We start from the raw sequence: 14,648 nt of genomic DNA on the forward strand, positions 1-14,648 counted from the left end.
ATACTTGAAAGTAGCTACCCTTTGCCTCGATGACAGCTTTGCACACTCTTGGTATTCTCTCAACCAGCTTCATGAGGTAGTCACCTGGAATGAATTTCAGTGAACAGGTGTGGCTTTGTTAAAAGTTAAGTTGTGGAATTTCTTTCCTTCTTAATGTGTTTGAGCCAATCAGTTGTGTTGTGAAAAAGTAGGGCTTGTATACAGAAGATAGCCCTATTTGGTAAAAGACCAAGTCCATATTATGGCAAGAACAGCTCAAATAAGCAACAGGAAATGACAGTCCATCATTACTTTAAGACATGAAGGTCAGTCAATACGGAACATTTTAAGAACTTTGAAAGTTTCTTCAAGTGCAATCGCAAAAAACATCAAGCGCTATGATGAAACTGGCTCTCATGCGGACCGCCACAGGAAAGAAAGTCCCAGAGTTACCTCTGCTGCAGAGGACAAGTTGATTAAACTTAGATTGCAGCCCAAATAAATGCTTCACAGAGTTCAAGTAACAGACACAGCTCAACATCAACTGTTCAGAGGAGACTGTGTGAATCAGGCCATGGTCAAATGGCTGCAAAGAAACCACTTTTAAAGGACACCAATAATAAGAAGAGACTTGCTTGGACCAAGAAACACGAGCAATGGACATTAGACCGGTGGGAATCTGTCCTTTGGTCTGATGAGTCCAATTTTGAGATTTTGGGTTCCAACCGCCATGTCTTTGTGAGACGCAGATTAAGTGAATGGATGATCTCCACATGTGTGGTTCCCACCGCGAAGCATGGAGGAGGTGTGGTGGTGTTGGGGTGCTTTGCTGGTGACACTATCAGTGATTTATTTAGAATTCAAGGCACACTTAACCAGCATGGCTACCACAGCCTTCTGCAGTGATATGCCATCCCAACTGGTTTGCACTTAGTGGGAATATCATTTGTTATTCAACAGGACAATGACCCAACACACCTCCAGGCGGTATAAGGGCTTTTTGACCAAGAAGGAGAGTGATGGAGTACTGCATCAGATGACCTGGCCTCCACAATCACCCGACTTGAGATGGTTTGGGATGAGTTGGACCACAGAGTGAAGGAAAAGCAGCCAAAAAGTGCTTGCATATGTGGGAACTCCTTCAAGACTGTTGGAAAAAGCATTCCTTGTTAAGCTGGTTGAGAGAATGCCATGAGTGTGCAAAGCTGTCATCAAGGCAAAGGGTGGCTACTTTGAAGAATCTAAAATCTAAAATAGATTTCGATTTGTTTAACACTTTTTTCGTTTACTACATGATTCCATATGTGTTATTTCATAGTTTTATGTCTTCACTATTATTATACAATGTAGAAAATAGTAGAAAATTAAGAAAATCCCTTGAATGAGTAGGTGGGTCGAAACTGGACTGGTACAGCCCTTCAAATTAGTGGATTCGGCTATTTCAGTCACACCCGTTGCTGACATCTGTATAAAATAGAGCACGCAGCCATGCAATCTCCATAAACAAACATTGGCAGTAGAATGGCCTGAAGAGCTCAGTGACTTTCAATGTGGCAGTCAGTTCATAAAATTTCTGCCCTGCTGGAGCTGCCCAGGTCAACTGTAAGCTCTGTCATTGTGGAATGGAAACGTCTAGGAGCAACAACGGCTCAGCCGCTAAGTGGTAAGCCACAAAAGCTTACAGAACAGGACCCTGAGTGCTGAAGCACGTAATGCGTAAAAATGGTCTGTCCTCGGTTGCAACACTCATTACCGAGTTCCAAACTGCCTCTGGAAGCAACGTCAGCACAAGAACTGTTCATCGGGAGCTTCATGAAATGGGTTTCCATGGCCGAGCACCCCCACACAAGCCTGAGATCACCATGTGCAATGCCAAGAGCCCTGACCTCAAACCTATCGAACACCTTTGGAAAGAATTGGAATGCCAACTGCGAGCCAGACCAAATTGCCAAACATCAGTGCCTGACCTCACTAATGCTCTTGATTCTGCAGCAATGTTCCAACATCTAGTGGAAAGACTTCCATGAAGAGTGGAGGCTGTTAGAGCAGCAAAGGGGAGGACCAACTTCATATTAATGCCCATGATTTTGGAATGAGATGTTCGACAAGCAAGTCTCCACATACTTTTGGTCATGTAGTGTACATGTCATTTTTTTACTCAAACCACCCGCAGACCGGGCCGGATCCGGGCCGTATGTTTTTACACCCTGATCTACAGCTTGCCATCAATGCCCTTTGACACAACTGAACCTCTTCCTGTTTTGTCCCTTCCTGTTCTATCACCTCCACCCGTCCACTCACTTGAGCTCCACCTTGCCATTGACCAGGGTGAGAGACAGGAAGTCCTTCTTGCCATCCTGGCCGTTGAAGAGCAGGATGCCCGTCATCTCGGCCACCCTGAACTCCATGGCGATGCGGACCGTGTGATAGGCCCTCATGGTGTCGAAGGCCAGATAGGACTTACCCCCGAATGACGGGATGAAGTATGTGATCACTGGGAAGAAGAGAGGGGTATTTATTTTCGTTAAATACCAATTATCCCACCGATGACATGCTTTAAAAAATGTTTTGAGCTAATAAAATTCATAAAATAAAAAGGAAAGTTTTACATCTTCCTAAGTCTGAGGTGGTTTTAACCTTCCAGACTTGAAATTGTATCAACTCGCTACCCAAGTATTTTACTTGCGACATATAGTTAAATGCATTAAAGAGAAACAATGGGTATATTTCGAAGATGCTCATGCTCACCCCCAGAATATATGTCTATTTTTAAAGGATAAAGCTAAGAACATTAACTTCATAGTAAAGAACACTATAACAATATGGAAGAAAATGAAACGTATTCTACAAGAACCAATATCCCTCTCTAAAAACACAACCTTAAGGTACAATCCTTGGAAAGCTTTTCAGAATTCACAGATAAATTGGTCCACATGGAACACTTAAAGGCATAGAAACGGTAAATGACTTGGTAACAGGAAATACAGAATTCAAAGGTACCAATAAAGATAGTTTCAAATACATGCAACTTAAAAGTTATATTTCACAAACTTTTGAGTTAAAATCTTTTGTACATCAGAGCAACCTTGAGGGAATCTTATTTGAGTCAGAAAAGGATGTTCATATGATAGATAAGATATACATAACCATAACGACGTCGTAATCCATGCTTTCTGGGAATGCTATAAAGTCCGGAGTTTGTGGGCGAAACTACAAAGTGAAGTATTGCAAAGGAAATTTACTTCTAATCCGCTGTCTGTATATTTCAAGATATAGCATATGGGGTTGTAGTGAGATACCCAATGGGTTGGACGATTCTCTTCTCACCACTCATCTAGAAAAAAGGTATACTAAAAACTACTAAAAACTTGGAAGTCAATCAATCCGCCATCATTGACACAATGGAAAGGTCTAATGATTTATTATTGAAGTAACATCGGCGACAAGAAAAATAAAGGCGAAGTGGCAAACAATAATGCAGGCACTAGGGATGGGGGTGTGAGCATGCAGGTCTGGGCAGAGGAGATGTAGTCATTGTTTGTGTGTGTCTGTAAATTGTTGTTCGTACAGTTGGAGACAAGAGCCTAGTTAAGGTAATATAGCCTAGCCTAGCTAGGTAGGTCATACAGTAAGCTCAACAGACAGATGTGTGGTAAGACAGAACCTGTGACTTACAGAATATGTGCTGGTGTGTATCGTCAGGTAGAAAAGGACAGCTTGATGATGCGTTTTCGATTTTATACTTGGAGTTTTGACACGAATGCACACATGAACGCACACACACAAAAACTAAGGTTACGTATGGAATCATGGTTATGTGAGCTATATGGATCACTTCAATATATTGGTACCACTCCGCGGCGGAGGGATACATCAGAGGTGAGGATTTACAGATATACTCCTGTGTCACAGCTGGGGTCCGCCCCTATATATAGACCCCATGATCACGACACACATTCTCTAGCACTGTAGAGGATTGGAGTGATCCATATAATTTATATACGTAACCTTCATTATGTATCACTATATTGGATCACTCCAGAGGGACCTGGCCAGGCAGCGCGGGACCGAGACGCAGGGGCCGTCGATGTGGAAGGGAGGTCCTGGCACAGTCCCCGGAAGGGGAGGCAATGCCCAGGACTGCTGAACCAACCGCAGAGGGAGGTGCCACATTTACCCAATAGTGCCTAGCAAAAATGCAAGAGGAAGCCCAGCTGACCGCAGCACAGATATCAGTAGTGCCCAGGATGCAGCCGCACCTCATGTTGAATGTGCCACCACAGATCCCAGCACTGGACTTCCAGCCAGGAGGTATGCTGTCGTAATCGTGTCCACAGATATCAGCGAGGGGCACAGTTCTCAGTAGTGCCCAGGACGCAGCCGCACCTCGTGTTGAATGTGCCACCACAGATCCCAGCACTCGACTTCCAGCCAGGAGGTATGCTGTCGTAATCGTGTCCACAGATATCAGCGAGGGGCACTCTTCTCAGTAGTGCCCAGGACGCAGCCGCACCTCGTGTTGAATGTGCCACCACAGATCCCACCACTGGACCTCCAGCCAGGAGGTATGCTGTCGTAATCGTGTCCACAGATATCAGCGAGGTGCACTCTTCTCAGTACTTCCCAGGACGCAGCCGCACCTCATGTTGAATGTGCCACCACAGATCCCAGCATTGGACTTCCAGCCAGGAGGTATGCTGTCGTAATCATGTCCACAGATATCAGCGAGGGGCACTCTTCTCAGTAGTGCCCAGGACGCAGCCGCACCTCGTGTTGAATGTGTCACCACAGATCCCAGCACTGGACTTCCATTCAGGAGGTATGCTGTCGTAATCGTGTCCACGATCCAGTGAGAGAACCTCTGCTTTGATAGCCCAGCCTCCAGGACTCCTCATCATAGCAGACAAAGAGCTGATCTGTTGTTCCCCGTGACCGTGTCCGCTCTACATAGACAGCCAGTGCCGGAGGGTACAGGGCACAGCATGCCGGAGGGAGGCGCAGACTTCCCTGCCACTGCCGGGGGGTCGTAAGCAGAACCTTGGGGAGGAATGATGGGTTGGGACGGAGAGATTATACTCCTCCCACGGGGTCCATTCGGTAGCACTCAGAACTTACTGAAAGAACATGGAGCTCACCCACCCTCTTAATGGAAGTAATTTCTAACAAGAAAGCCACCTTCATAGAGAGGTGTTTCAGGGAGGCAGACTCCAACGGTTCGAAAGGCGGCTTTGCCAAAGCTGCCAAGACCACATCCAGATCCCAGCTCGTCATTGAGCGGGTCCTAGCTGGACGCAGGCAACGAACCCCCTTCATAAACCTGGAGAACAAAGGATAGCGCCCCACTGGCCTGTCCATCCACCCCACAAGGCAGGAAGATATAGTGGCCAAATACCCTCTCAGTGTAGAGGCTGCCAAGCCCTCATCCAAGCGAGACTCTACCTCAAACCATTTCGGACGTCTGCCGAGAAAATTAAAGAGAATGTGTGCCTATATATGGGTGCAGACCCCAGCCGTGACACAGGTGTACACGGGAGTAAATCTGCAAATCCTCACCTCGGATGTATCCCTCCACCGCGTACACACTTGTTTCTCTCACTCTGCCATTACATTATCATCTTTGTTCTCCAAACTCAACAAACTCCTGAGCCGTCTGTTTCTCTGTCCGCCTTTCTTTGTCTTGGGAGAATGTAGGCTGATGAAATCATCTTGTCTAATGATTTGATTGATTGAGGGAGGCTATGGGGCTGTCACTCACACACACACTCTGACTCGAACACACATTTCCACCAGTTAATCCCGATCAAAACAATTAGTGTAAATTATTTTAAGATGCAGCTGCTTGAGGTAATTTCTTATCAGAGACCATCGAGTGGGAGAAACTTAGGGGAAAAAAGCTCTTGAGATTGCTCTGACAGCACCCAACAGTTGATTTTGACACTCGGCACAGCAGACACTGATTTGATATCAGTTTACTTTAGTGTTGACTAGTAGAGTCTGATAAACTCGTTGGTTATTTACCTAGTGGTGTAGCAACGTTGATAGAGGTTGGATATCTATTGAGTCAAATAGACTGGAAGGTAAGCTGTATGGGTATGTGCATTGTCTTTGATGCAAGGTAGGGTTCAGTTCAGCATTCTCATTTCAGGACATCAATACTTAAATAGAAACCTACTGTTCTCTTCTAGGATTGTGATCAATTCCATCTCCCTTTCAAAGTTCAGAGATGGAACCTAAGGTTTGTGTTTGTTTGTGTGTGTCGGTCAAGGAGGAGGGCGAGGGGGCACCACTCACATTTCTCGCAGACAGCGCCCCCTCTCCCGGCGGGGCAGATGCAGGTGAAATCGGCGCCATCGTCCTCGCAGGTGCCGCCGTGTCGGCAGGGGTGGGAGTCACAGGGCTGCTGGGCCTTGGTGTAGTGGGGCACAGGGCTGGTCCTGTGGAGGGGGGTGATAGTAGTGGTGGGAGTGGGGTCCATGGTAGAAGGGGCAGTGGTGGTCCGGCGGCTGGTATAGGGACGGCGTGTGGTGCCCAGGGGACGGTGTGTGATGAAAGGGGAGTTGGGGGGCGGCAGCGTGGTGCTGGTGGCAGTGCTGGCAATGGGGGTGGTGGCGGTAGCTGTGGTACTGGTGGTGAAGTAGGGGAGGGAGAACAGGCCTGGTAGACAGATGAAGAAAGGGAGATTCAGAGAAAGAGAGCAAATGTCAAGGAGCATGTCAGTCTTGGACTTTGATACAAGAACCAAAAAATGTCTACTCATGCTCGCATCGTCCTTCCGAAGAACATTTCATGTCCTCTCATGCTTCATGTTTGTAATTACATGTAAACAACGCAAGCCAATCCCCTGGGTGTGTCCTACCATAGTTGTTGAAGCGAATATTCTCCTCCTCTGGCTTCTTCACCACAATGGCTGTCTCCTTGGCTGCCTTCAGCTGCTTGAGCAGGGCTCCTTCAATGTCCTGCACCGTGAACCTAGTCTCTGTGGGACAACATGGAGGACAAAGATGTTCATAACAACCCAGAGGACACCACTCCACTAGGACAGCTGTAGTTCTATGTATTTTATCTGTCCCAGAGCTAGCACACCTGATTCAACTTGTCAACTAATTATAAAGCCATTGACTAGTTACAGTAAATTAGTTCCTGAAACATTTGGTCCCAGAGGAGAGGTTTGAGAGACACTGAACTAGAAGACAGAGAAGCAATGTCCTGAAACGGCAGGACATTAGGAAAGTCATTCCCCTCCCTCCATCCCATTGCAGTAAATATTTACGAGAGCGATCGAGGCCGCTTGCGACAAGACAACGACACACCACGACACACGACCATCCAACAAAGTTTCACTAAGGTTCAGATTAACCTTTCTCATAACATTTTCCTCAGGTCGCCATTTGAAATGGCCGACGCAGAGTTCCTTTATGGCAGCGTCTATTGTACGGATGTAAAAGACACTGAGCGGAGCCAGTAAAAAGAGAAGAAGTGTGGAGAAGGGCAAGGTTTTAGGGGTGAGGCACTAAAGCCTTGTTCACATTGGAATTTTTGGGAATATCCGATTCTAATCTGTTATTTTTCCTTCAGTCTGAACGGCTAAAAAGCACATGGAATCTGATATTTCAAGGCACATTTCAAACCACCTTCGTAGATAGTTCGAAGTCGGATGCAAATCTGATTCCTGTCCCTGCGAATTGTATCTGAATGATAAAATCTGATTTACTTGCCCTCAAGTGTTTTTTATACTTTTTTGGCATATTTTGTTGCTTGCTAGCTACTCTGTTGACATTTAGGTAAGAACATGTGGTTGCTAACTCGTTACCTAGTTACACTAGCTAGCTACACTACATGGCCAAAAGTATATTGACATGCTCGTCAAACATCTCATTCCAAAATCAAGGGCATTAATATGGAGGTGGTCCCCCCCCTTTGCTGCTATAACAACCTCCACTCTTCTGGGAAGGCTTTCCACTAGAACATTCCTGCAGGGACTTGCTTCCATTCGGCCACAAGAGCATTAGTGTGGTCGGGCACTGATGTTGGGCGATTAGGCCTGGCTCGCACTCTGCGTTCCAATTAATCTCAAAGGTGTTCGATGGGGTTGAGGTCAGGGCTCTGTGCAGGAGAGTCAAGTTCTTCCACACCGATCTCGACAAACCATTTCTGTATGGACCTCGCTTTGTGCACGAGGGCATTGTCATGCTGAAACAGGAAAGGACCTTCTCCAAACTGTTGCCACAAAGTTGGAAGCACAAAATCATCTAGAATGTCATTGTATGCTGTAGTGCTAAGATTTCTCTTCACTGGAACTAAGGGGTCTAGCCCAAACCATGAAAAACAGCACCAAACCCAGATTCGTCCGCCGGACTGCCAGATGGTGTAGATTGATTCATCACTCCAGAGAACGTGTTTCCACTGCTCCAGAGTCCAATGGCGGCAAACTTTACACAACTCCAGGCGACGCTTGGCATTGAGCATGGTGATCTTAGGCTGCTTGGCCAAGGAAACCCATTTCAAGAAAATCCGACAAACAGTTATTGTGCTGACGTTGCTACCAGAGGCAGTTTGGAACTCCGTAGTGAGTGTTGCAACTGAGGACATAGGATTTTTACGTGTTACACGCTTCAGCACTTGGTCCGGTTCTTGGTCCGGTTCTGTGAGCTTGTGTGATCTACCACTTCACGGCTGAGCAATTGTTGCTCCTAGACATTTCCATTTCACAATAACAACACTTACAGTTGACCAGGGCAGCTCTGGTTGGAAAGGTGGCATCCTATGACGGTGCCATGTTGAAAGTCACTGAGCTCTTCAGTAAGGCCATTCTACTGCTAATGTTTGTCTAGGAAGATTGCATGGCTGTGTGCTCGATTTTATACACCGGTTGCAACGGGTGTGGCTGAAATAGCAGAATCCACACATTTTGGGTAGTTGACTACTGTGCCTAGCCAAAAAGCAAAGGTGACAACAATTGGTTGTTAAATAACTTCTGAGTGATAGGAAGCACAAGCACAACCACTAATCAGCCTACACTACTGTGCACACACCCTTCGTTACTATGACAACTAGCGTAGCCATGTCAGCAAATGACTGTTGTCTGAACACACACACATCCGAATTGATCACTTGTAAACTTGTTGTTAGGACAATCAGTATTCCAAAACAGAACTGATTTGAGCATTAAGGCCTGCAGTGTGAAGAATGCTTAACAGCACTCTGGGGCTGAAATGAACCCAGTTCTGAAAGACAATGCCACCAAGCTCACTGAGAGGATTTGTTTTGTTAGTTTTTCCCTGTTGGCTCTTACAAATAACAAATACAGCCCATGTCTGAAAAAGAGAATAACAATGAAAATAGCATAGCCACGGTCTAGTGTGTTTTGTAAAATAGAATGACTTCCTGAACAATAATGCCAGTGCAGTGATACACTGCCGTAGCCTTTTGCTTACATTGGCATTTAGAAACTAATGAATGTACTACACTAGCCATAACTGTCACAGTCATACTCTGGACCTAGTTTTGTCCCATGGAATAAATGTTGTGGGTCTTTATGTTTTTCCTCAAAATCCTGGACTATCGGACCACCATTTTATTACGTTTGCAATTGCAACAAATAATCTGCTCAGACCCCAACCAAGGAGCATCAAAAGTCGTGCTATAAATTCACAGACAACACAAAGATTCCTTGATGCCCTTTCAGACTCCCTCTGCCTACCCAACGATGTCAAAGGACAAAAATCAGTTAACCACCTAACTGTGGAACTCAATTTAACCTTGCGCAATACCCTAGATGCAGTTGCACCCCTAAAAACATTTATCTTAAGAAACTAGCTCCCTGGTATACAGAAAATACCCGAGCTCTGAAGCAAGCTTCCAGAAAATTGGAACGGAAATGGCGCCACACCAAACTGGAAGTCTTCCGACTAGCTTGGAAAGACAGTACTGCTGCTCGATCATCCTATTTTTGCAACTTAATTGAGGAAAATAAGAACAACCCAAAATGTATTTTTGATACTGTCGCAAAGCTATCTAAAAAGCAGCATTCCCCAAGTGATGATGGCTTTCACTTCATTAGTCATAAATTCATGAACTTCTTTGAGGAAAAGATCATGATTATTAGAAAGCAAATTACGGACTCCTCTTTAAATCTGCGTATTCCTTCAAAGCTTAGTTGTCCTGAGTCTGCACAACTCTGCCAGGACCGAGGATCAAGAGAGACACTCAAGTGTTTTAGTACTATATCGCTTGACACAATGATGAAAATAATCATGGCCTCTAAACCTCCAAGCTGCATACTGGACCCTATTCCAACTAAACTACTGAAAGAGCTGCTTCCTGTGCTTGGCCCTCCTATGTTGAACATATTAAACGGATGTGTACCAAACTCACTAAAGGTGGCAGTAATAAAACCTCTTGAAAAAGCCAAACCTTGACCCAGAAAATATAAAAAACGAATCAGCCTATATCGAATCTTCCATTCCTCTCCAAATTCAAGAAAAGGCTGTTGTGCAGCAACTTACTTCCTGAAGACAAACAATGTATACGAAATGTTTCAGTCTGGTTTTAGACCCCATCATAGCACTGAGACTGCACTTGTGAAGGTGGTAAATGACCTTTTAATGGCATCAGACCGAGGCTCTGCATCTGTCCTCGTGCTTCTAGACCTTAGTGCTGCTTTTGATACCATCGATCACCACATTATTTTGGAGAGATTGGAAACCAAAATTGGTCTACACGGACAAGTTCTGGCCTGGTTTAGATCTTATCTGTCGGAAAGATATCAGTTTGTCTTTGTGAATGGTTTGTCCTCTGACAAATCAACTGTACATTTTGGTGTTCCTCAAGGTTCTGTTTTAGGAGCACTATTGTTTTCACTATATATTTTACCTCTTGGGGATGTCATTCGAAAACATAATGTTAACTTTCACTGCTATGCGGACGACACACAGCTGTACATTTCAATGAAACATGCTGAAGCCCGAAAATTGCCCTTGCTAGAAGCCTGTGTTTCAGACATAAGGAAGTGGATGGCTGCAAACGTTCTACTTTTAAACTCTGACTAAACAGAGATGCTTGTTCTAGGTCCCAAGAAACAAAGAGATCTTCTGTTGAATCTGACAATTAATCTTAATGGTTGTACAGTCGTCTCAAATAAAACTGTGAAGGACCTCGGCGTTACTCTGGACCCTGATCTCTCTTTTGACGAACATATCAAGACTGTTTCAAGGACAGCTTTTTTCCACCTACGTAACATTGCAAAAATCAGAAACTTTCTGTCCAAAAATGATGCAGAAAAATGTATCCATGCTTTTGTTACTTCTAGGTTAGACTACTGCAATGCTCTACTTTCCGGCTACCTGGATAAAGCACTAAATAAACTTCAGTTAGTGCTAAATACGGCTGCTAGAATCCTGACTAGAACCAAAAGATTTGATCATATTACTCCAGTGCTAGCCTCTCTACACTGGCTTCCTGTCAAGGCAAGGGCTGATTTCAAGGTTTTACTGCTAACCTACAAAGCATGACATGGGCTTGCCCCTACCTATCTTCACGATTTGGTCCTGCCGTACATACCTACACATACGCTACGGTCACAAGACGCAGGCCTCCTAATTGTCCCTAGAATTTCTAAGCAAACAGCTGGAGGCAGGGCTATCTCCTATAATAAAGCTCCATTTTTATGGAACGGTCTGCCTACCCATGTCAGAGACGCAAACTCGGTCTCAACCTTTAAGTATTTACTGAAGACTCATCTCTTCAGTGGTTCATATGATTGAGTGTAGTCTGGCCCAGGAGTGTTGAAGGTGAACGGAAAGGCTCTGGAGCAACGAATCGCCCTTGCTGTCTCTGCCTGGCCGGTTCCCCTCTTTCCACTGGGATTCTCTGCCTCTAACCCTATTACAGGGGCTGAGTCACTGGCTTACTGGTGCTCTTTCATGCCGTCCCTAGAAGGGGTGCGTCATTTGAGTGGGTTGAGTCACTGATGTGATCTTCCTGTCTGGGTTGGCGCCCCCCTTGGGTTGTGCCGTGGCGGAGATCTTTGTGGGCTATACTCTGCCTTTGTCTTCAGGATGATATCAGGATGATAAGTTGGTGGTTGAAGATATCCCTCTAGTGGTGTGAGGGCTGTGCTTTGGCAAAGTGGGTGGGGTTACATCCTTCCTGTTTGGTCCTGTCCGGGTGTATCATCGGATGGGGCCACAGTGTCTCCTGACCCCTCCTGTCTCAGCCTCCAGTATCTATGCTGCAGTAGTTTATGTGTCGGAGGGCTATGGTCAGTTTGTTATATCTGGAGTACTTCTCCTGTCTTATCCGGTATCCTGTGTGAATTTAAGTATGCTCTCTCTAATTCTCTCTTTCTCTCTCTCGGAGGACCTGAGCTCTAGGACCATGCCTCAAGACTACCTGGCATGATGACTCCTTGCTGTTTCCAGTCCACCTGGCCGTGCTGCTGCTCCAGTTTCAAATGTTCTGCCTGCGGCTATGGAATCCTGACCTGTTCACCGGACGTGCTACCTGTCCCAGACCTATTATTTGACCATGCTGGTAATTTATGAACATTTGAACATCTTGGCCATGTTCTATTATAATCTCCACCCAGCACAGCCAGAAGAGGACTGGCCACCCCTCATAGCCTGGTTCCTCTCTAGGTTTCTTCCTAGGTTTTGGCCATTCTAGGGTGTTTTTCCTAGCCAACGCGCTTCAACACCTGCATTGCTTACTGTTTGGGTTTTTAGGCTGGGTTCCTGTACAGCACTTTGAGATATCAGCTGATGTACGAAGGGCTATATAAATACATTTGATTTGATGATTTTTTTTGATAACAGTACATTTGCCATACTATACCATACAGTAAGGGCTGGTTTCTTGGACTAAGAAGCACTTTCAAAGGACAATCTCCATTGAACATGCTTTTTAATCTGTGTCCAGGAAACTGGCCCAGAGTGTGTTCATCATGACTTTTTATCAAATAGTTCTTACCTGGGTTGAAGTGGGCCTCGATGAAGGCCAGGATGGAGTTGCTGGGCGCCAGGCTGCGGACTTGGACACTCATAAAGTCCTTCTGCACCTCTGATTTACGGAACAACTTGTTCAGCTGAGCCAGGGATGAGAGACACATTCATTAGTACATAGCATAGACAAATATTTTGCAGTTTAGGTTGTCCCTCCCTGTTTCAGTCTGTTTTGTTCTGTTTTGTGCATAATGAATACAACCAGGATGATGAATGAGTGAGGTAATGAGCTCTGTGCAGTGGCTCATCCAATTTGAGTGCAGTAAACTCATTTCCCGGAAGGATGGGGGAAGACTATGTCTGCATCCAAAATGGCACCTTATTCCCTGTATAGTGCACTACTATTGACCAGGGCCCCTGTGCCATTTGGGACGCAACCAATGTCAGGGAATAGGTCTTCTACTGTGTAGAAGCACATTGGGCCTGGTCTAGGTGCACAAATTGACATTTAGCTGCAGATAGGGGTATAATTACATGAACATGTTTTTTTCTGAGGCAGTGGTAAATGTCAGGTTGGCATGGCACACACTGGCTGCTGATTGGTTTAGCTTCTGATTCACAATGTGGGTGTGTGCTTTTGGTGCCCAAATGAAGTATAAGTCACTGTCAGGAAGTAAATAAGCTTGTAATCCACATGGTTTCATGCTTCCCTACTAGAGAGAGCATAACATTCATCATGTATCTCACTCTGTTGGCTCAAGTTGACACCTTGAGGGAGACATAAGGCGCTGTACCAAGTAGCTGACCTAATTCTTGCTTATTTTCAAAAATAGAGCTAACTCCTGCTGACCACTCATCTCAAGAGATTTTGAAGCACACACAATTGGGTTATTCTCCTGTTCCTCCTCTGTTCACTCCAAATTATTTGTATGGGGGTGAATGACATCACTCCCACTACACTATATTCCACTTTCTATACTAGCCTACTGTATGTTTATGTCTCTGTACATACTCCTCAGGTACCCCTGCTGGGTAGAGGGCGGGACTGCAGGTAGCATAACAAAACCAATCTGTGTGTGCCCAGACACAAACCCCCACACGGCCACACTGAACCAGAAACATAGCCACCTCTCCCCCGCTCTAATTTTAACCTCAGGTGATATCCACACACAGTCTCTAGCAGACAAACACACACAAGAGGCTTCGACGCGGGCCAGTGACACCATTTCAACAGCTGGCGAGAAGCAGACGTGTGCGTGCGTGCGTGCGCCCCCCCCCCCACACACACACACAATCACAATTGAATCACTGACTATGGCAGCTAGTTCTGTATGTAGGGGGGTTGCTACTCACAGCACTCTCGATGCTCCTGGCCGTCTCGCCAAACAGCTCAGACTTGGGATCCTCCATCTCAGGGGTGTAGAAGACCTCCTGGCCCTCCACCTGGTCCAAGTGCAGGAAGCCGCTGAACCGCATGGTGGCTGGGAGGAAATGGTGTCACACACAAGTTATAAACGTTTACTTTCTGTACCTGTGAGGCATGCGGTGCCCTCAACTACCCGCCCTCGGCTTCAGACAGTGACCATTTGGGTGGGGTAGTGCCAGTCTGGGGTTAGTGATGGAGTGTGTGTGTGTGGGGGGGAGGGTTAGTGTGGTTGTTTTTTATGGTGGGTGTGGCTGTGGAGTTCAGGGGGCAGAGCCTGTGATTGGCTGCAGTGGAAGTGGAAAGAG

The 14,648-nt window shown here is 45.8% G+C and overlaps 1 protein-coding gene across 3 annotated transcripts in view; it reads right to left on the bottom strand.

The window, feature by feature from the left end:
- The window catches only part of LOC115101912 (agrin-like), a 492,981-nt gene that overhangs the window by 55,389 nt on the left and 422,944 nt on the right, over nucleotides 1-14,648 (bottom strand). For all 3 annotated transcript variants that reach the window (XM_065005557.1, XM_065005556.1, XM_065005558.1), the window contains 5 exons: nucleotides 14,271-14,398; nucleotides 12,946-13,060; nucleotides 6,836-6,955; nucleotides 6,271-6,633; nucleotides 2,281-2,473 (listed from right to left, as the gene is read on the bottom strand). In XM_065005557.1, the coding sequence (XP_064861629.1) occupies nucleotides 2,281-2,473; nucleotides 6,271-6,633; nucleotides 6,836-6,955; nucleotides 12,946-13,060; nucleotides 14,271-14,398 (919 nt within the window). The remainder of the gene's footprint in view (nucleotides 1-2,280; nucleotides 2,474-6,270; nucleotides 6,634-6,835; nucleotides 6,956-12,945; nucleotides 13,061-14,270; nucleotides 14,399-14,648) is intronic.

The sequence above is a fragment of the Oncorhynchus nerka genome, linkage group LG20 (genome assembly GCF_034236695.1).
Source record: "Oncorhynchus nerka isolate Pitt River linkage group LG20, Oner_Uvic_2.0, whole genome shotgun sequence".
Taxonomy (NCBI): domain Eukaryota; kingdom Metazoa; phylum Chordata; class Actinopteri; order Salmoniformes; family Salmonidae; genus Oncorhynchus; species Oncorhynchus nerka.